At 40.2% G+C, this 23,532-nt stretch overlaps 3 gene segments (V, D, J or C); all 3 read left to right on the top strand.

Annotated features, from left to right (window-relative positions):
- The first annotated feature begins 6,080 nt into the window (after positions 1-6,080).
- LOC142899124 (Ig kappa-b4 chain C region-like) lies at positions 6,081-7,377 on the top strand. The segment is given in 3 exon segments: positions 6,081-6,084; positions 6,191-6,268; positions 6,902-7,377. Coding segments are annotated over 3 exon segments (414 nt in total).
- A 1,822-nt stretch (positions 7,378-9,199) lies between these two features.
- On the top strand, positions 9,200-16,685 carry LOC142899125 (Ig kappa-b4 chain C region-like). The segment is given in 3 exon segments: positions 9,200-9,227; positions 15,104-15,181; positions 16,210-16,685. Coding segments are annotated over 3 exon segments (438 nt in total).
- A 1,821-nt stretch (positions 16,686-18,506) lies between these two features.
- LOC142899126 (Ig kappa-b4 chain C region-like) lies at positions 18,507-22,080 on the top strand. The segment is given in 3 exon segments: positions 18,507-18,534; positions 20,894-20,971; positions 21,605-22,080. Coding segments are annotated over 3 exon segments (438 nt in total).
- The last annotated feature ends 1,452 nt before the right edge of the window (positions 22,081-23,532 follow it).

A 23,532-nucleotide genomic window follows, 5' to 3' on the forward strand; every position in this document is an offset into this window, starting at 1 on the left:
TATTCGTGGGGAAGATGGTAATGTTCTTACAGTGTTTATGTTTTTTATTCAAATTATTTATTACAATTAAGACAATCTTGAGTAGACTTCATCATGTTTTTAATATAATTTGTATTATCATCTGCATAATGAGAAATCCACTTGGAGTCTCTCCACTCACCTCTGGCCTCTCCAGCTGGAGATTTATCATTGTGAAGGGAACCTTCTCATTTGTAGACGTAAAGAGGATTTTTTTTTTCTCATATACCAACCTTCAAATCAACTGATTGTGATGTAATGGCCTGGAGCATCAAACTGTTCACAGGTCATAGAGAACTCTAGTTGAAGGACATTGAGGCTTTTCACGATTTATTATATTTATCAAAAGAAGTTGATCATTTTTAAACTGTAACATTTTTCAATATCTGGAAGTTGAAAAACTGTTGGGAATGGGCCTATTGTTGATTCATCTCTTATTGCCTAAACTGAAGGTTTAACAAGAGAACTTTCCAAGTGTGAGGGATGATTCCAGATAAGACATTAGTTTCAGAATCAGGGTCTTAAATAAAATTAAATCTTTGAATTAGCAGAAGCAATGTGTTATGTTTTTTTTTTTTTAAGGGTTTACTGCATGGCTTTTTAGCTCAGAATGTGTCTATTCTCAGTGAAGTGTGTCAGTCTCTGCAGTAGCTTCCAGCTGCAGCAGTCACTGTGGTTCCTCTTCACTCTGACTCAGGGAGGTTTTTGTACGACTCTTTTTCACTGTGTGAACACATACTGACTGTTGATGACATGGAAACTCTGACAGTAGTAAACTGCTGCATCTTCAGTCTGGACTCCACTGATGGTCAGAGTGAAGTCAGTGTTTGATCCACTGCCTGTAAAACGATCTGAAGTCCCTGAGTGTCGAGTGCTAGTTGTATAAATGAGCAGTTTAGGAGTTTCTCCATCTCTCTGCTGGTACCAAGCCAAGTAGTTCCCACCATGAACACTCTGACTGATCCGACATGGGATGGTGACGGTGCCTCCAGGAGCAGAGCTCACTGCTCCAGGCTGAGTCACTGTGACCTGGCCTCTGGACTCTGAGGACACACACACACACACACACACACACACACAAAACCATCAAGCAGCTTCATGCTTCTGTGGCTTCATTTCACAGGGACTGATGTTCATAGAGGAGAGGAGTTGGATTCTCTGCACTTTACCTGTCAAGCAGCAGCAGCAGAGGACAGTCCAGATGAGGACGGAGACCAAAGTCATGGTTTGGATGAGGACGACGTCTGTGGCTTGTGCTGAAATCAGAGACAGCTGTCAATCATCCAGCCATCATGTCTCAGGACTATAAAGTCTCCCAGAGCACTGGAGCATGATGCTGCTCATGCAAAGTGGCTCTATGGAAATCATCTGACTGACCCCTGAAGAAAACTGGATCGCTCCCTGAAAAAAAGATGAATAAATGTTTTTCTGTCCGTTTTTATAAAGTGCCTAAAACATGTGTAAATCATAAAATAAAAAACGAAAAACTGAAAGAAAAAAAAAACCCTCACTGGTTAAACTGTATCTTGACTGAAATGTCACTTTTTGAAGTTGACTCTTGTACCAACAATAAGTAATATTTTCAAAATTTGTGAATATGATAAGATTTATTGAACAGAAATTGTTTTCTTTTTTACATTTTTATTTCTGTGAAATGCTTTTTTTTGTTTCAAGAACAAAATAGAATTTATTTTGAGTCTCTTCACTCACATCAGGCCTCTCCAGCTGGAGATTTATCACTGTGAAGTGAATCTACTCTTTTGTAAATGTGAAGAGGATTTTTTTTCTCATATACCAACCTTCAACCAACTGATTGTGATGTAATGGCCTGGAACATCAAACTGTTCACAGGTCATAGAGAACTCTAGTTGAAGGACATTGAGGCTTTTCATGATTTATAATATTTATCAAAAGTGAATAATTTTTAAACTGTAAGTTTTTTCAATATCTGGAAGTTGAAACAAATGTTGGTAATTGGCCTGTAGTTGATTCATCTCTTATTGCCTAAACTGAAGGTTTTACAGGAGAACTTTCCAAGTGTGAGGGATGATTCCTGATTAGACTCTAGGGTTTCAGAGTCAGGGTCTTCAAAATGTTGAGCAATAGCTTTAAATTCACAGCAGCAACATGCTTTTGTTTTTGAAAAAGAGTTTACTGCAATGCTTATTTAAAGAAAAAAAAATCTAAATCCCAAATGTAATTAATTGTATCTTTAGCTTGGTGTGTGTCTATTATCAGTGAAGTGTGTCCGTCTCTGCAGTAGCTTCCAGCTACAGCAGTCACTGTGGTTCCTCTTCCATTTGACTGAGGGAGGTTTTTGTACGACTGTTTTTCACTGTGTGAACACAACTTGACTGTTGATGTAATGATAACTCTGACAGTAGTAAACTGCTGCATCTTCAGTCTGGACTCCACTGATGGTCAGAGTGAAGTCACTGTTTGATCCACTGCCTGTAAAACGATCTGGAGTCCCTGATTGTCGAGTGCTAGCATAATAAATGAGCAGTTTAGGAGCTTCTCCATCTCTCTGCTGGTACCAAGCCAAGTGGTTCCCACCATGAACACTCTGACTGATGTGACATGGGATGGAGACGGTGCCTCCAGGAGCAGAGCTCACTGCTCCAGGCTGAGTCACTGTGACCTGGCCTCTGGACTCTGAGGACACACACACACACAAAAACATCAAGCAGCTTCATGCTTCTGTGGCTTCATTTCACAGGGACTGATGTTCATAGAGGAGAGGAGTTGGATTCTCTGCACTTTACCTGTCAAGCAGCAGCAGCAGAGGACAGTCCAGATGAGGACGGAGACCAAAGTCATGGTTTGGATGAGGACGACGTCTGTGGCTTGTGCTGAAATCAGAGACAGCTGTCAATCATCCAGCCATCATGTCTCAGGACTATAAAGTCTCCCAGAGCACTGGAGCATGATGCTGCTCATGCAAAGTGGTTCTATGGAAATCATCTTAACAACAAGACTATTAGAGTTCTCTTCGTCACTTTAGCTGCTGTTAGTTTCATGGTCACTTTTTTCTTTTTGTACTGTGACATTTCATTTGAAGCCACTTCTACCTCAAGAACTGCTGCTGTCTTGGAGAGGATGCCACTGCTTCTGCTCTCATATTATGACCTACATAACTCCCTCAGGTTGAAGATGTTTCCAATCATCCTGTAGCCATCAGTAATGGTCCAGCTGTTTTTCTAGCTAGAAACGATCTTGAAAGAAGACTTTCCTTGAAAAGACTGTAGAACTCTTTGACTATCATTGTAATTACAGTAGAGAAAGACACCTGTTAAATCTTCTGACATGGAGATCAATGCAACTCAGAACAAATCTTCTTGATTTTTTTTGCTGACAATTGATATTGGTAATTAGGATGCATTCTATGTTGCTCATTTCTAAAGGGGTTTAAAGGGGGGAAATGTTTTGTTTGTTCTATTTTCTACAGTTGCTTCTCCTGAACTCAGGGTCACAGGGTTGCTGGAGTCCATCCCAAGTGTCGCTGGGTGAAGACTGGGCTTACAGACTGGAAAAGTTGTCCGTTTGTCACTGGGCAACGTTGAGAGACCAACAACCACTCACACATGTACTCACAAACATATGGACAATTTCTCGTTTCTTGGTTGTCTGACTTCCATGTCTTTGGACTGTGGATGGAAGCCAGAGAACCTGGGGAGAACCCACACAGACACCGGGAGAACATGAGAACTCCACACAGAGAAGCCCAAGGCCTGGGGATCAAACCCTTGAAGTGATCATTCAAACCACAGCACCACCATGTGGCACAGGGGTGACATGAAATAGGTGGAAATATTTGATTCCCTCGTGTCTTGAAACCTGAGTGTTGCCATGGTTCAGCAGTGATGGCTTTCTGTTGCCAGGAAGACTGCGTTCTGAAAGTGAAGAGACCGTTTTTCACTTCCATTTCATCTGGGACACAGGCAAGACAGCATTGAAGGGATTCCGTCCCACTGCCTTAATGTTGGGGATTCTGACCAGTGAGGAAGCTCAAGTCATTTCCAAAATGATGATATTGCCAAAAAATCAAAAGTTTTGACATTTCCAGGCACAGCTTCATCTGGCAGAGGAGCTATGTCCATGAGTATAAACCTTTGGGAGAATCATTTCCTGTTAATATTTATTATTGCATTTATTTGTGTCAGTTTTATTTTTGCACTCAGTGTGTTTGTGTGTGTGGCCAGTGAAGTGTGTCGGTCTCTGCAGTAGCTTCCAGCTGCAGCAGTCACTGTGGTTCCTCTTCACTCTGACTCAGGGAGGTTTTTGTACGACTGTTTTTCACTGTGTGAACAGCCACTGACTGTTGATGTTAAATTCACCCTGGCAGTAGTAAACTGCTGCATCTTCAGTCTGGACTCCACTGATGGTCAGAGTGAAGTCACTGTTTGATCCACTGCCTGTAAAACGATCTGGAGTTCCTGAGTATCGATTGCTAATTAAATAAATGAGCAGTTTAGGAGTTTCTCCATCTCTCTGCTGGTACCAGTGCAGGTAGTTCCCACTATAAACACTCTGACTGGTCCGACATGGGATGGAGACGGTGCCTCCAGGAGCAGAGCTCACTGCTCCAGGCTGAGTCAGTGTGACCTGGCCTCTGGACTCTGAGGACACACACACACAAAAAAAAACATCAAGCAGCTTCATGCTTCTGTGGCTTCATTTCACAGGGACTGATGTTCATAGAGGAGAGGAGTTGGATTCTCTGCACTTTACCTGTCAAGCAGCAGCAGCAGAGGACAGTCCAGATGAGGACGGAGACCAAAGTCATGGTTTGGATGAGGACGACGTCTGTGGCTTGTGCTGAAATCAGAGACAGCTGTCAATCATCCAGCCATCATGTCTCAGGACTATAAAGTCTCCCAGAGCACTGGAGCATGATGCTGCTGATGCAAAGTGGCTCTATGGAAATCATCTGACTGACCCCTGCAGAAAACTGGACCGCTCCCTTCTGGAATCTTCCGCTGTGCATTTTTATTATGCTTATTTATGTTTAAAAGGAAATACAACTACCTTTTATATATATATGTATCACAGTGTTTATTGTATTTGCACACCTATTTCCTTTTCAGTGATCAATTTGAAAAACCTTACCTAATAGAAACAGGAATTTTGATCGACTCTGGTACTTTTATACTAATGTTGAATTACACTTCATGTCCAGGTTGGAGTAAAAACGTAGGGGAAATGTGAATAGTAATATTTGATTTGTTCAAAATAAAATCAGGTCATGACCAAGTTCTCACAAACTTAATGGTGTGTGCAGTTTTTATCTATCTACAAAGAATGATTCATTTCAGAGTGAGTTGCTTGATTGTGTGACAGAGTCAGGGAGTCATGTCCCTCATCCACTAAAAGGTTTTTGGACAGCGTCTGAATGACTTTGTTTCACTGCAGTTGCCTTTCAGTGGAGGAACCACACTGGATGGAGACATAAGTAGTAGTTTGTAAAAAAAAAATCAAAACTATTGAAAAGAAATTATCTCTTTTCCGTTTTGTATTTTTCTAAAATATTTACTTTTCCCAAGGGGGAAAAATTCTTATTTTTTTAATCTATTTGTTTATTTTTACAAATTCTAGATATTAAAAGATATTGCAATAGAAAATTAAAGGATTTTGGAATTTGGACAGAAAATAAATCAATTTATTCAGGCAGAAAGCATTGAGAAAATAATTATGTTAGTCCTTAAGTTGCATGATTAAAAAAAAAATGTGTGTTTAGCTGAATTTGTCAAAGTCAGAGAGCCGTGTCTCTCTACACTGAGGGGTTTTTGTACAGCGCCTCAGTGACGTTGTATCACTGTGGTTGCCTTTTGGTGGAGGAACCAGATTGGCTGTTGGACGTAAGTAAACTTTTGAAATGTAATCATTATTGAATAGAAACGGTTTCATTTATTTTGTTTTGTCTTTTAAAATCCTAAATTGTCGAGAAATAATCACGAATTTTAAACAAGCAACTTGTCTTCAGAAGACAAACTATAAGTTTCGAGGCAAAAAATTAATTTAAAGGAAAGTTTACACAGAAATTAATCACTTCATTGAGTAAGATGTGTAAAATTCATAATTTTAATGAAGTGACCTCAATTGTTGAATTAGAAGGAATTTTGGGTTCAGTTGACTTTGTCAAAGTCAGAGAGCCGTGTCTCTCTACACTGAGGGGTTTTTGTACGGCGCCTCAATGACTTTGTATCACTGTGGTGGACTTTTGGTGGAGGAACCAGACTGGATCTTGGACGTAAGTTTCCTCATAAAGTTTAAATCTACCACTTTCAAAATTTAAATACAGTTTGTTGGTATTATAAATGATAAATATATTTTTTGATTTTAACACAGATTGTGTCCATGTTACTTTTTAATACTGAGCTGTTTCACTGAACTTTCTTTACATGTTCGGAAATACTAGAATTTTGAGCACTTGACTTTGTTGAGATGGTTAAAACTTGAAAACTGTGTTAAAATCTTGTGAAATGTGAAAACCTGTTGGTGAGGTTTATTTAATCAGTTTAAAAAAAGTATACGGAATCGAAGAATTGGAAAAATCTCACTTTTGAATTGCACACAAGAGATATTTAGTTGTTTTAACTTTGATTCATTTGTGTGTGCAACATGTGTGGTTCATCTTTTGATGGATTTACTGAAGATATTTTCATTTAAGTGTATTTCTTCCCATTTCTGACTGTTGATTGTCTGAGTGCTGATGTGCGTGAGGAGCTCGTTGAGAGGAAGTGAAACAATGTGTGAGTCAGTGACTGGTGGAGCAGAAAAGGCAGCTGACACAAACTCCTCTGAGGACCAGATGAACTCTCACAGTGTGAAGGTGTCCAGGTGTCTCCTGCTTGACTGAGTGACTGATTGCTGTCTCCTATAGGTGATGTCCCTCCCACCCTGACGGTTCTGCCCCCCTCCGCTGAGCAACTGGAGCAGGGAAAGGCTACAGTCTTGTGTGTGGCCAGCAAGGGCTTCCCCTCAGACTGGAGTCTGTCCTGGAAGCTGCTCAGCAGCGGCAGCAGCAGCAGCAGCTGGGAGGACAGCAGGAGCCCTGCGGTGCTGGAGAAGGACGGCCTCTACAGTTGGAGCAGCACCCTGAGCCTCACTGCACAGCAGTGGGGGGAAATGGCCACTGTCACCTGCCAGGCCAGCCAGGGCTCCCAGGCTACACTGTCAGAGACACTGAGGAGAGACCAGTGTTCCCAGTCCTGACCTGACTCACTGGGACTCTGCTACTGCTTTGACTCTCAGTCTGCTCTCTGTCTCCGCTTCTCTCTGTCTGTCCACACAGCAGCATTTCCTGCTTTGTCTTCATGATCTTGGAACAATAAAACATGTCTCATTTGTATCAGTAAAGTCTCTTCTGCTCATTTCATTCATGGGAGTCACTTTGTTAATATGTTGGGTTGAAACAACATTTTTAAATCAATATTTTCTTTCATATGGCTTTAGAGAAGATGACAAGGTTCTTACAATGTTGGTGTTTTCATCAAAACTATCCTTTATTGCCAAGATAATCTTGAAGGGACTTAATATTGTTTTCAATGTTGTGTAAGTTATCAACTGCATAGTGAGAAATCCACTTTGAGACTCACTACTCAAATCGTGTCTTTCGAAGGGGGTCTGGACACTTGTCAATGTGAAGATATTATTTTCTCAAACATCAACCATCCTTCTTGAAGTTGTCATGCAATGGCCAGAATTATTAAACTTTTTCTATTGGTTGTTCCATTTGTCACAACAAGGGAACCACATTTATTCAATTACTTTTCTAAATATCAGATAGTTAAGACAAAAGTTGGTGATGAGCTAAAAGTTGGATCATGATTAGAGTTTCAGAGGTCTTAAAAATGTTTAACATGGCTCTAGTTTTGCAATGATAATAATAGTTTTAATTATTCATTTAAAAAAGACTTGATTGCAACATTTTAAAAATGTAAATAATATATTTACTCAAAATTAAGTTATAACCTTGAATGTGTCTATTCTCAGTGAAGTGTATCAGTCTCTGCAGTAGCTTCCAGCTGCAGCAGTCACTGTGGTTCCTCTTCACTCTGACTCAGGGAGGTTTTTGTACGACTGTTTTTCACTGTGTGAACACATACTGACTGTTGATGACATGGAAACTCTGACAGTAGTAAACTGCTGCATCTTCAGTCTGGACTCCACTGATGGTCAGAGTGAAGTCACTGTTTGATCCACTGCCTGTAAAACGACCTGGAGTCCCTGATTGTCGAGTGCTAGTTGTATAAATGAGCAGTTTAGGAGCTTCTCCATCTCTCTGCTGGTACCAAGCCAAGTAGTTCCCACTATAAACACTCTGACTGATGTGACATGGGATGGAGACGGTGCCTCCAGGAGCAGAGCTCACTGCTCCAGGCTGAGTCACTGTGACCTGGCCTCTGGACTCTGAGGACACACACACACAAAAAAAAACATCAAGCAGCTTCATGCTTCTGTGGCTTCATTTCACAGGGACTGATGTTCATAGAGGAGAGGAGTTGGATTCTCTGCACTTTACCTGTCAAGCAGCAGCAGCAGAGGACAGTCCAGATGAGGACGGAGACCAAAGTCATGGTTTGGATGAGGACGACGTCTGTGGCTTGTGCTGAAATCAGAGACAGCTGTCAATCATCCAGCCATCATGTCTCAGGACTATAAAGTCTCCCAGAGCACTGGAGCATGATGCTGCTGATGCAAAGTGGCTCTATGGAAATCATCTGACTGACCCCTGAAGAAAACTGGATCGCTCCCTGAAAAAAAGATGAATAAATGTTTTTCTGTCCATTTTTTATAAAGTGTCTAAAACATGTGTAAATCATAAAATAAAAAACGAAAAACTGAAAGAAAAAAAAAACCCTCACTGGTTAAACTGTATCTTGACTGAAATGTCACTTTTTGAAGTTGACTCTTGTACCAACAATAAGTAATATTTTCAAAATTTGTGAATATGATAAGATTTATTGAAGAGAAATTGTTTTCTTTTTTACATTTTTATTTCTGTGAAATGCTTTTTTTTGTTTCAAGAACAAAATAGAATTTATTTTGAGTCTCTCCACTCACATCAGGCCTCTCCAGCTGGAGATTTATCACTGTGAAGTGAATCTACTCTTTTGTAAACGTGAAGAAAATCTTTTTTTTCTCATATACCAACCTTCAATCTACTGATTGTGATGTAATGGCCTGGAACATCAAACTGTTCACAGGTCATAGAGAACTCTGGTTGAAGGACATTGAGGCTTTTCATGATTTATTATATTTATCAAAAGTGAATAATTTTTAAACTGTAAGTTTTTTCAATATCTGGAAGTTTAAACAAATGTTGGTAATTGGCCTGTAGTTGATTCATCTCTTATTGCCTAAACTGAAGGTTTTACAGGAGAATTTTCCAAGTGTGAGGGATGATTCCTGATTAGACTCTAGGGTTTCAGAGTCAGGGTCTTCAAAATGTTGAGCAATAGCTTTAAATACACAGCAGCAACATGCTTTTGTTTTTGAAAAAGAGTTTACTGCAATGCTTATTTAAAGAAAAAAAAAATCTAAATCCCAAATGTAATTAATTGTATCTTTAGCTTGGTGTGTGTCTATTATCAGTGAAGTGTGTCAGTCTCTGCAGGAGCTTCCAGCTGCAGCAGTCACTGTGGTTCCTCTTCACTCTGACTCAGGGAGGTTTTTGTACGACTGTTTTTCACTGTGTGAACACATACTGACTGTTGATGACATGGAAACTCTGACAGTAGTAAACTGCTGCATCTTCAGTCTGGACTCCACTGATGGTCAGAGTGAAGTCACTGTTTGATCCACTGCCTGTAAAACGATCTGAAGTCCCTGATTGTCGAGTGCTAGCATAATAAATGAGCAGTTTAGGAGCTTCTCCATCTCTCTGCTGGTACCAAGCCAAGAGGTTCCCACTATAAACACTCTGACTGGTCCGACATGGGATGGAGACAGTGCCTCCAGGAGCAGAGCTCACTGCTCCAGGCTGAGTCACTGTGACCTGGCCTCTGGACTCTGAGGACACACACACACAAAAAAAAACATCAAGCAGCTTCATGCTTCTGTGGCTTCATTTCACAGGGACTGATGTTCATAGAGGAGAGGAGTTGGATTCTCTGCACTTTACCTGTCAAGCAGCAGCAGCAGAGGACAGTCCAGATGAGGACGGAGACCAAAGTCATGGTTTGGATGAGGACGACGTCTGTGGCTTGTGCTGAAATCAGAGACAGCTGTCAATCATCCAGCCATCATGTCTCAGGACTATAAAGTCTCCCAGAGCACTGGAGCATGATGCTGCTGATGCAAAGTGGCTCTATGGAAATCATCTCAACAACAAGACTATTAGAGTTCTCTTCGTCACTTTAGCTGCTGTTAGTTTCATGGTCACTTTTTTCTTTTTGTACTGTGACATTTCATTTGAAGCCACTTCTACCTCAAGAACTGCTGCTGTCTTGGAGAGGATGCCACTTCTTCTGCTCTCATATTATGACCTACATAACTCCCTCAGGTTGAAGATGTTTCCAATCATCCTGTAGCCATCAGTAATGGTCCAGCTGTTTTTCTAGCTAGAAACGATCTTGAAAGAAGACTTTCCTTGAAAAGACTGTAGAACTCTTTGACTATCATTGTAATTACAGTAGAGAAAGACTTCTGTTAAATCTTCTGACATGGAGATCAATGCAACTCAGAACAAATCTTCTTGATTTTTTTTTGCTGACAATTGACCTTGATAATTAGGATGCATTCTATGTTGCTCATTTCTAAAGGTGTTTAAAGGGGGGAAATGTTTTGTTTGTTCTATTTTCTACAGTTGCTTCTCCTGAACTCAGGGTCACAGGGTTGCTGGAGTCCATCCCAAGTGTCGCTGGGTGAAGACTGGGCTTACAGACTGGAAAAGTTGTCCGTTTGTCACTGGGCAACGTTGAGAGACCAACAACCACTCACACATGTACTCACAAACATATGGACAATTTCTCGTTTCTTGGTTGTCTGACTTCCATGTCTTTAGACTGTGGATGGAAGCTAGAGAACCTGGAGAGAACCCACACAGACACCAGGAGAACATGAGAACTCCACACAGAGAAGCCCAAGGCCTGGGGATCAAACCCTTGAAGTGATCATTCAAACCACAGCACCACCATGTGGCACAGGGGTGACATGAAATAGGTGGAAATATTTGATTCCCTCATGTCTTGAAACCTGAGTGTTACCATGGTTCAGCAGTGATGGCTTTCTGTTGCCAGGAAGACTGCGTTCTGAAAGTGAAGAGACCGTTTTTCACTTCCATTTCATCTGGGACACAGGCAAGACATAATTGAAGGGATTCCGTCCCACTGCCTTAATGTTGGGGATTCTGACCAGTGAGGAAGCTCAAGTCATTCCCCACATTTACAGTCACAGCTTCATCTGAAAGAAGAGCTATGTCCATGAGTAGAAACTTTTGGGAAAATCATTTCCTGTTAATAATTATTATTGCATTTATTTGTGTCGATTTTATTTTTGCTCTCAGTGTGTTTGTGTGTGTGGCCAGTGAAGTGTGTCAGTCTCTGCAGTAGCTTCCAGCTGCAGCAGTCACTGTGGTTCCTCTTCACTCTGACTCAGGGAGGTTTTTGTACAACTCTTTTTCACTGTGTGAACACAACTTGACTGTTGATGTAATGATAACTCTGACAGTAGTAAACTGCTGCATCTTCAGTCTGGACTCCACTGATGGTCAGAGTGAAGTCAGTGTTTGATCCACTGCCTGTAAAACGATCTGGAGTTCCTGAGTATCGAGTGCTAGTTGTATAAATGAGCAGTTTAGGAGTTTCTCCATCTCTCTGCTGGTACCAAGCCAAGCAGTTCCCATTATAAACACTCTGACTGGTGTGACATGGGATGGAGACGGTGCCTCCAGGAGCAGAGCTCACTGCTCCAGGCTGAGTCACTGTGACCTGGCCTCTGGACTCTGAGGACACACACACACACACAAAAACATCAAGCAGCTTCATGCTTCTGTGGCTTCATTTCACAGGGACTGATGTTCATAGAGGAGAGGAGTTGGATTCTCTGCACTTTACCTGTCAAGCAGCAGCAGCAGAGGACAGTCCAGATGAGGACGGAGACCAAAGTCATGGTTTGGATGAGGACGACGTCTGTGGCTTGTGCTGAAATCAGAGACAGCTGTCAATCATCCAGCCATCATGTCTCAGGACTATAAAGTCTCCCAGAGCACTGGAGCATGATGCTGCTGATGCAAAGTGGCTCTATGGAAATCATCTGACTGACCCCTATGGGACCTTCCCTCAAAAAAGATGAATATATGTGTTCCTTTTGTCCAGTGTTAAAAGGTATCTTAAAAAATGTGAAACAAAAACAAAAAAATAATAATAATAATGATGAATAAATAAAACTTTAATAAAAATGATTTAGAGTTGAAAGTTGTATCTTGACTGACATTCCATTTTTAGAACAATGTTTTGGTCCCTTCAGCAACAATAGGTAATATTTTCAAAATTGGTGAATATTATATGATTTTTTTAAAGAGAAATTGTTTAATTTTTTTACATTTTTATTTGTGCAAAATGCAACATTTTTAAATGACAAAATTAAATGTATTTTTTGCACAAATTGACAGAGATCCGCGTCGTCATGATTTTTGAACAATTAAAAATGTCCCATGCTTACAACACTAAAGTCTCTACTGCTCATTTGATTCATGCAAGTCTCATCAATGATATGTTGAGGTGAAAATTTCATTTCACTCTCTTCATTTTGTGTAAAACAAACATTTTCAAATAAATATTTCTGTCACATTATTCTTGGAGAAGATCATAATGTCCTTACAATGTTTATGTTTTATTGAAATTATTCTTCAGAATAAAGACACTCTTTAATGAGGCTTTGTCATGTTTTCAACGTAATTAAGGTTATCATCTGCATAATAAGAAATCCACTTGGAGTCTCACCTCTGGCATCTCCAGCTGAAGATTCATTATTGTGAAGGGAATCTTCTCATTTGTAAACATGAAGAGGATTTTTCTTTTCTCATATACCAATCTTCAATCAACTGATTGTGATGTAATGGCCTGGAACATCAAACTTTGTCCACAGGTCAATGGCAACATTAGCGAAAGGGTAACTAGGCTTTGTGACTTTTTTTTCATTCATCTAAAGAAGTGAATCACTTTAAATGGACAACTCTTTTAAATATGAGATGGCTTTTCATTAGTTAATGTCAGACTTTTGATAAGAGATGAGTGTTTCAGAGGAACGGTCTTAAAGTTTCCAATGGCTCTAAATGTTCAATAATAATGTGTTTAAGTTTTTTTAAAGATTTATTCCAATTTTATTTTTTAAATGAATTCAGAATGTGAAAAATTCCACATTTTAAATTTGTCTGTGTCTATTCTCAGTGAAGTGTGTCAGTCTCTGCAGTAGCTTCCAGCTGCAGCAGTCACTGTGGTTCCTCTTCACTCTGACTCAGGGAGGTTTTTGTACGACCGTTTTTCACTGTGTGAACACCCATTGACTGTTGATGTAATGCTGACTCTGACAGTAGTAAACTGCTGCATCTTCAGTCTGGACTCCACTGATGGTCAGAGTGAAGTCAGTGTTTGATCCACTGCCTGTAAAACGATCTGGAGTTCCTGAGTATCGATTGCTAGTATAATAAATGAGCAGTTTAGGAGCTTCTCCATCTCTCTGCTGGTACCAGTGCAGGTAGTTCCCACTATAAACACTCTGACTGGTCCGACATGGGATGGTGACGGTGCCTCCAGGAGCAGAGCTCACTGCTCCCGGCTGAGTCACTGTGACCTGGCCTCTGGACTCTGAGGACACACACACAAAAAAAAAACATCAAGCAGCTTCATGCTTCTGTGGCTTCATTTCACAGGGACTGATGTTCATAGAGGAGAGGAGTTGGATTCTCTGCACTTTACCTGTCAAGCAGCAGCAGCAGAGGACAGTCCAGATGAGGACGGAGACCAAAGTCATGGTTTGGATGAGGACGACGTCTGTGGCTTGTGCTGAAATCAGAGACAGCTGTCAATCATCCAGCCATCATGTCTCAGGACTATAAAGTCTCCCAGAGCACTGGAGCATGATGCTGCTCATGCAAAGTGGCTCTATGGAAATCATCTGACTGACCCCTGCAGAAAATTGAATAGCTCCCTTACAAAAAGATGAATAAATGTTTTTTCTGTCCACTGTTAGAAAGCATCTAAAAAATGTGTAAATCAAAAAGTAACAACTGAAAAACTGAAAGAAAAAAAAACAAAACCCACTGGTTAAACTGTATCTTGACTGAAATTTCACTTTTTGATCCAAAGTTGTCTCTTGCACCAACAATAAGTAATATTTTCGAAATCAGAGACAGCTGTCAATCATCCAGCCATCATGTCTCAGGACTATAAAGTTTCCCAGAGCACTGGAGCATGATGCTGCTCATGCAAAGTGGCTCTATGGAAATCATCTGACTGACCCCTGCAGAAAACTGCACTGCTTTCTTTCAAACAGGTCATTTTCTTTGTCCTGATGTTGATTTGGACTCCGATTTTATGCATTTTCAAATGGCTGTTGAATGTTTGAAAGCAAATACAGGCTCCATTATTTAGATGAAAGTGTTTCAACATTGTGTATAGTGTCAGAATTATTCCATTTAATTCTGGACAAATTCATTCTAACAACAGATCAGGGACTCAGATATAGATAAAGGTCTTCTTTACAGTTTGTTTGTTTGTTTGTTTGTTTGTTTGTTTGTTTTTTATGGTGCCTCATTGACTTTGTATCACTGTGATGGCCTTTTGGTAGGCGACCCAGATTGGATGTTGAATGGAAAGAAAAATGTTGAAATATCACTTTTACAATGGAAGACAAATTGTTTTCTCTTTTTACTTTTGCATTGTTCATGAAACAACTTTTCCATGAATTTTTTTTCGTTTACATTAACAAAATAATTGACTTTGGCAATAAAATTAATTAGTTTATTCAGACAGAAACAAATGTTGAAAACTTGGATAATTAATACTCAAGTCGCATGATGGCACATTTCTGGTTCAGTTGACTTTGTCAAAGTCAGAGAGCCGTGTCTCTCTACACTGAGGGGTTTTTGTACGGCGCCTCAATGACTTTGTATCACTGTGGTACACGTTTGGTGGAGGGACCAGACTGGATCTTGGACGTAAGTAAAGCTTGATAATTGCAATCACTATTTCAGAGAAACTCTTTCATTTATTTCATTTTGTGTCTTTTGAAATCCAAAATTGTCCAGTTGAAATCATAATTTTGAACAAGAAACATTCGTTTTTGGGGGCCAAAATCTAAGTTTGCTATTAAAAAGTTTAATTCCAATGAAATTCACACAGACAATAATCAATTTACTGAGCCAGACCACGTGTCCAAATCATTTTAATGAAGTAGCACCAATGTAGCCTTTAGAGGAATTTGGGGTTTAGTTGACTTTGTCAAAGTCAGAGAGCCGTGTCTCTCTACACGGGGAGGTTTTTGTACGGCGCCTCAATGACTTTGTATCACTGTGGGCCACTTTTGGTGGAGGAACCAGACTGGATCTTGGACGTAAGTTTCCTCATAAAGTTTAAATCTACCACTTTCAAAATTTAACTACAGTTTGTTGGTATTATAAATGATAAATATATTTTTTGATTTTAACACAGATTGTGTCCATGTTACTTTTTAATACTGAGCTAATTCACTGAACTTTCTTTACATGTTCGGAAATACTAGAATTTTGAGCACTTGACTTTGTTGAGATGGTAAAAACTTGAAAACTGTGTTAAAATCTTGTGAAATGTGAAAACCTGTTGGTGAGGTTTATTTAATCAGTTTTAAAAAAGGATACGGAATCGAAGAATTGGAAAAATCTCACTTTTGAATTGCACACAAGAGATATTTAGTTGTTTTAACTTTGATTCATTTGTGTGTGCAACATGTGTGGTTCATCTTTTGATGGATTTACTGAAGATATTTTCATTTAAGTGTATTTCTTCCCATTTCTGACTGTTGATTGTCTGAGTGCTGATGTGCGTGAGGAGCTCGTTGAGAGGAAGTGAAACAATGTGTGAGTCAGTGACTGGTGGAGCAGAAAAGGCAGCTGACACAAACTCCTCTGAGGACCAGATGAACTCTCACAGTGTGAAGGTGTCCAGGTGTCTCCTGCTTGACTGAGTGACTGATTGCTGTCTCCTATAGGTGATGTCCCTCCCACCCTGACGGTTCTGCCCCCCTCCACTGAGCAACTGGATCAGGGAAAGGCCACAGTCTTGTGTGTGGCCAGCAAGGGCTTCCCCTCAGACTGGAGTCTGTCCTGGAAGCTGCTCAGCAGCAGCGGCAGCAGCAGCAGTTTGGATGAGAGCAGGAGCCCTGCGGTGCTGGAGAAGGACGGCCTCTACAGTTGGAGCAGCACCCTGAGCCTCACTGCACAGCAGTGGGGGGAAATGGCCACTGTCACCTGCCAGGCCAGCCAGGGCTCCCAGGCTACACTGTCAGAGACACTGAGGAGAGACCAGTGTTCCCAGTCCTGACCTGACTCACTGGGACTCTGCTACTGCTTTGACTCTCAGTCTGCTCTCTGTCTCCGCTTCTCTCTGTCTGTCCACACAGCAGCATTTCCTGCTTTGTCTTCATGATCTTGGAACAATAAAACATGTCTCATTTGTATCAGTAAAGTCTCTACTGCTCATTTCATTCATGGGAGTCACTTTATTAATATGTTGGGTTGAAACAACATTTTTAAATCAATATTTTTTTTCATATGGCTTTAGAGAAGATGACAAGGTTCTTACAATATTGGTGTTTTCATCAAAACTATCCTTTATTGCCAAGATAATCTTGAAAGGACTTAATATTGTTTTCAATGTTGTGTAAGTTATCATCTGCATAGTGAGAAATCCACTTTGAGACTCACTACTCAAATCGTGTCTTTCGAAGGGGGTCTGGACACTTGTCAATGTGAAGATTTTATTTTCTCAAACATCAACCATCCTTCTTGAAGTTGTCATGCAATGGCCAGAATTATTAAACTTTTTCTATTGGTTGTTCCATTTGTCACAACAAGGGAACCGCATTTATTCAATTACTTTTCTAAATATCAGATAGTTAAGACAAAAGTTGGTGATGAGCTCAAATTTGGTTCATGATTAGAGTTTCAGAGGTCTTAAAAATGTTTATCATGACTCTAGTTTTGCAATGATAATAATAGTTTTAATTATTAATTTAAAAAAGACTTGATAGCAACATTTTAAAATTTTAAATAATATATTTACTCAAAATTAAGTTATAGCCTTGAATGTGTCTATTCTCAGTGAAGTGTGTCAGTCTCTGCAGTAGCTTCCAGCTGCAGCAGTCACTGTGGTTCCTCTTCACTCTGACTCAGGGAGGTTTTTTTACAACTCTTTTTCACTGTGTGAACACATACTGACTGTTGATGTTAAATTCACCCTGGCAGTAGTAAACTGCTGCATCTTCAGTCTGGACTCCACTGATGGTCAGAGTGAAGTCACTGTTTGATCCACTGCCTGTAAAACGATCTGGAGTCCCTGATTGTCGAGTGCTAGTTGTATAAATGAGCCGTTTAGGAGTTTCTCCATCTCTCTGCTGGTACCAAGCCAAGCGGTCCCCATTATAAACACTCTGACTGGTCCGACATGGGATGGTGACGGTGCCTCCAGGAGCAGAGCTCACTGCTCCAGGCTGAGTCAGTGTGACCTGGCCTCTGGACTCTGAGGACACACACACACACACAAAATCATCAAGCAGCTTCATGCTTCTGTGGCTTCATTTCACAGGGACTGATGTTCATAGAGGAGAGGAGTTGGATTCTCTGCACTTTACCTGTCAAGCAGCAGCAGCAGAGGACAGTCCAGATGAGGACGGAGACCAAAGTCATGGTTTGGATGAGGACGACGTCTGTGGCTTGTGCTGAAATCAGAGACAGCTGTCAATCATCCAGCCATCATGTCTCAGGACTATAAAGTCTCACAGAGCACTGGAGCATGATGCTGCTGATGCAAAGTGGCTCTATGGAAATCATCTGACTGACCCCTGAAGAAAACTGGATCGCTCCCTGAAAAAAAGATGAATAAATGTTTTTCTGTCCATTTTTATAAAGTGCCTAAAACATGTGTAAATCATAAAATAAAAAACGAAAAACTGAAAGAAAAAAAAAACCCTCACTGGTTAAACTGTATCTTGACTGAAATGTCACTTTTTGAAGTTGACTCTTGTACCAACAATAAGTAATATTTTCAAAATTTGTGAATATGATAAGATTTATTGAAGAGAAATTGTTTTCTTTTTTACATTTTTATTTCTGTGAAATGCTTTTTTTTGTTTCAAGAACAAAATAGAATTTATTTTGAGTCTCTCCACTCACATCAGGCCTCTCCAACTGGAGATTTATCACTGTGAAGTGAATCTACTCTTTTGTAAACGTGAAGAAAATCGTTTTTTTCTCATATACCAACCTTCAACCAACTGATTGTGATGTAATGGCCTGGAACATCAAACTGTTCACAGGTCATAGAGAACTCTAGTTGAAGGACATTGAGGCTTTTCATGATTTATTATATTTATCAAAAGTGAATAATTTTTAAACTGTAAGTTTTTTCAATATCTGGAAGTTGAAACAAATGTTGGTAATTGGCCTGTAGTTGATTCATCTCTTATTGCCTAAACTGAAGGTTTTACAGGAGAATTTTCCAAGTGTGAGGGATGATTCCTGATTAGACTCTAGGGTTTCAGAGTCAGGGTCTTCAAAATGTTGAGCAATAGCTTTAAATTCACAGCAGCAACATGCTTTTGTTTTTGAAAAAGAGTTTACTGCAATGCTTATTTAAAGAAAAAAAAAATCTAAATCCCAAATGTAATTAATTGTATCTTTAGCTTGGTGTGTGTCTATTATCAGTGAAGTGTGTCAGTCTCTGCAGGAGCTTCCAGCTGCAGCAGTCACTGTGGTTCCTCTTCCATTTGACTGAGGGAGGTTTTTGTACGACTGTTTTTCACTGTGTGAACAGCCACTGACTGTTGATGCTATGAAGACTCTGACAGTAGTAAACTGCTGCATCTTCAGTCTGGACTCCACTGATGGTCAGAGTGAAGTCAGTGTTTGATCCACTGCCTGTAAAACGATCTGGAGTTCCTGAGTATCGAGTGCTAGTTGTATAAATGAGCAGTTTAGGAGTTTCTCCATCTCTCTGCTGGTACCAGTGCAAGTCTTCCCCATCATTAACCCTGTGACTGGTCCGACATGGGATGGAGACGGTGCCTCCAGGAGCAGAGCTCACTGCTCCAGGCTGAGTCACTGTGACCTGGCCTCTGGACTCTGAGGACACACACACACACACAAAATCATCAAGCAGCTTCATGCTTCTGTGGCTTCATTTCACAGGGACTGATGTTCATAGAGGAGAGGAGTTGGATTCTCTGCACTTTACCTTTCAAGCAGCAGCAGCAGAGGACAGTCCAGATGAGGACGGAGACCAAAGTCATGGTTTGGATGAGGACGACGTCTGTGGCTTGTGCTGAAATCAGAGACAGCTGTCAATCATCCAGCCATCATGTCTCAGGACTATAAAGTCTCCCAGAGCACTGGAGCATGATGCTGCTGATGCAAAGTGGCTCTATGGAAATCATCTGACTGACCCCTGAAGAAAACTGGACCGCTCTCTTCTGGAATCTTCCGCTGTCTATTTTTATTATGCTTATTTATGTTTAAAAGGAAATACAACTACCTTTTATATATATATGTATCACAGTGTTTATTGTATTTGCACACCTATTTCCTTTTCAGTGATCAATTTGAAAAACCTTACCTAATAGAAACAGGAATTTTGATCGACTCTGGTACTTTTATACTAATGTTGAATTACACTTCATGTCCAGGTTGAAGTAAAAACGTAGGGGAAATGTGAATAGTAATATTTGATTTGTTCAAAATAAATTCAGGTCATGACCAAGTTTTCACAAACTTAATGGTGTGTGCAGTTTTTATCTATCTACAAAGAATGATTCATTTCAGAGTGAGTTGCTTGATTGTGTGTCAGAGTCAGGGAGTCATGTCCCTCATCCACTAAAAGGTTTTTGGACAGCGTCTGAATGACTTTGTTTCACTGCAGTTGCCTTTCAGTGGAGGAACCACACTGGATGGAGACATAAGTAGTAGTTTGTAAAAAAAAAATCAAAACTATTGAAAAGAAATTGTTATCTCTTTTCCGTTTTGTATTTTTCTAAAATATTTACTTTTCCCAAGGGGGAAAAATTCTTATTTTTTTAATCTATTTGTTTATTTTTACAAATTCTAGATATTAAAAGATATTGCAATAGAAAATTAAAAGATTTTGGAATTTGGACAGAAAATAAATCAATTTATTCAGGCAGAAAGCATTGAGAAAATAATTATGTTAGTCCTTAAGTTGCATGATTAAAAAAAATGTGTGTTTAGCTGAATTTGTCAAAGTCAGAGAGCCGTGTCTCTCTACACTGAGGGGTTTTTGTACAGCGCCTCAGTGACGTTGTATCACTGTGGTTGCCTTTTGGTGGAGGAACCAGATTGGCTGTTGGACGTAAGTAAACTTTTGAAATGTAATCATTATTGAACAGAAACGGTTTCATTTATTTTGTTTTGTCTTTTAAAATCCTCAATTGTTGAGAAATAATCACGAATTTTAAACAAGCAACTTGTCTTCAGAAGACAAACTATAAGTTTCGAGGCAAAAAATTAATTTAAAGGAAAGTTTACACAGAAATTAATCACTTCATTGAGTAAGATGTGTAAAATTCATAATTTTAATGAAGTGACCTCAATTGTTGAATTAGAAGGAATTTTGGGTTCAGTTGACTTTGTCAAAGTCAGAGAGCCGTGTCTCTCTACACTGAGAGGTTTTTGTACGGCGCCTCAATGACTTTGTATCACTGCGGTGGACTTTTGGTGGAGGAACCAGACTGGATCTTGGACGTAAGTTTCCTCATAAAGTTTAAATCTACCACTTTCAAAATTTAAATACAGTTTGTTGGTATTATAAATGATAAATATATTTTTTGATTTTAACACAGATTGTGTCCATGTTACTTTTTAATACTGAGCTGTTTCACTGAACTTTCTTTACATGTTCGGAAATACTAGAATTTTGAGCACTTGACTTTGTTGAGATGGTAAAAACTTGAAAACTGTGTTAAAATCTTGTGAAATGTGAAAACCTGTTGGTGAGGTTTATTTAATCAGTTTAAAAAAAGGATACGGAATCGAAGAATTGGAAAAATCTCACTTTTGAATTGCACACAAGAGATATTTAGTTGTTTTAACTTTGATTCATTTGTGTGTGCAACATGTGTGGTTCATCTTTTGATGGATTTACTGAAGATATTTTCATTTAAGTGTATTTCTTCCCATTTCTGACTGTTGATTGTCTGAGTGCTGATGTGCGTGAGGAGCTTGTTGAGAGGAAGTGAAACAATGTGTGAGTCAGTGACTGGTGGAGCAGAAAAGGCAGCTGACACAAACTCCTCTGAGGACCAGATGAACTCTCACAGTGTGAAGGTGTCCAGGTGTCTCCTGCTTGACTGAGTGACTGATTGCTGTCTCCTATAGGTGATGTCCCTCCCACCCTGACGGTTCTGCCCCCCTCCACTGAGCAACTGGATCAGGGAAAGGCCACAGTCTTGTGTGTGGCCAGCAAGGGCTTCCCCTCAGACTGGAGTCTGTCCTGGAAGCTGCTCAGCAGCGGCAGCAGCAGCAGCAGCTGGGAGGACAGCAGGAGCCCTGCGGTGCTGGAGAAGGACGGCCTCTACAGTTGGAGCAGCACCCTGAGCCTCACTGCACAGCAGTGGGGGGAAATGGCCACTGTCACCTGCCAGGCCAGCCAGGGCTCCCAGGCTACACTGTCAGAGACACTGAGGAGAGACCAGTGTTCCCAGTCCTGACCTGACTCACTGGGACTCTGCTACTGCTTTGACTCTCAGTCTGCTCTCTGTCTCCGCTTCTCTCTGTCTGTCCACACAGCAGCATTTCCTGCTTTGTCTTCATGATCTTGGAACAATAAAACATGTCTCATTTGTATCAGTAAAGTCTCTACTGCTCATTTCATTCATGGGAGTCACTTTATTAATATGTTGGGTTGAAACAACATTTTTAAATCAATATTTTCTTTCATATGGCTTTAGAGAAGATGACAAGGTTCTTACAATGTTGGTGTTTTCATCAAAACTATCCTTTATTGCCAAGATAATCTTGAAAGGACTTAATATTGTTTTCAATGTAATGTAAGTTATCATCTGCGTAGTGAGAAATCCACTTTGAGACTCACTACTCAAATCGTGTCTTTCGAAGGGGGTCTGGACACTTGTCAATGTGAAGATATTATTTTCTCAAACATCAACCATCCTTCTTGAAGTTGTCATGCAATGGCCAGAATTATTAAACTTTTTCTATTGGTTGTTCCATTTGTCACAACAAGGGAACCACATTTATTCAATTACTTTTCTAAATATCAGATAGTTAAGACAAAAGTTGGTGATGAGCTCAAAGTTGGATCATGATTAGAGTTTCAGAGGTCTTAAAAATGTTTAACATGGCTCTAGTTTTGCAATGATAATAATAGTTTTAATTATTCATTTAAAAAAGACTTGATTGCAACATTTTAAAAATGTAAATAATATATTTACTCAAAATTAAGTTATAGCCTTGAATGTGTCTATTCTCAGTGAAGTGTATCAGTCTCTGCAGTAGCTTCCAGCTGCAGCAGTCACTGTGGTTCCTCTTCACTCTGACTCAGGGAGGTTTTTGTACGACTGTTTTTCACTGTGTGAACACATACTGACTGTTGATCTCATGATAACTCTGGCAGTAGTAAACTGCTGCATCTTCAGTCTGGACTCCACTGATGGTCAGAGTGAAGTCACTGTTTGATCCACTGCCTGTAAAACGATCTGGAGTCCCTGATTGTCGAGTGCTAGTTGTATAAATGAGCAGTTTAGGAGCTTCTCCATCTCTCTGCTGGTACCAGTGCAGGTAGTTCCCACTATAAACTCTCTGACTGGTCCGACATGGGATGGAGACAGTGCCTCCAGGAGCAGAGCTCACTGCTCCAGGCTGAGTCACTGTGACCTGGCCTCTGGACTCTGAGGACACACACACACAAAAAAAAACATCAAGCAGCTTCATGCTTCTGTGGCTTCATTTCACAGGGACTGATGTTCATAGAGGAGAGGAGTTGGATTCTCTGCACTTTACCTGTCAAGCAGCAGCAGCAGAGGACAGTCCAGATGAGGACGGAGACCAAAGTCATGGTTTGGATGAGGACGACGTCTGTGGCTTGTGCTGAAATCAGAGACAGCTGTCAATCATCCAGCCATCATGTCTCAGGACTATAAAGTCTCACAGAGCACTGGAGCATGATGCTGCTCATGCAAAGTGGCTCTATGGAAATCATCTGACTGACCCCTGAAGAAAACTGGATCGCTCCCTTAAAAAAGATGAATATATATATATATATTTATATTTATATATATATATATATA

This window comes from Nelusetta ayraudi, unplaced genomic scaffold, assembly GCF_046127955.1.
Source record: "Nelusetta ayraudi isolate G7.1 ecotype Tasmania unplaced genomic scaffold, CSIRO-AGI_Nayr_v1 ptg000071l, whole genome shotgun sequence".
In the NCBI taxonomy this organism is placed as follows: domain Eukaryota; kingdom Metazoa; phylum Chordata; class Actinopteri; order Tetraodontiformes; family Monacanthidae; genus Nelusetta; species Nelusetta ayraudi.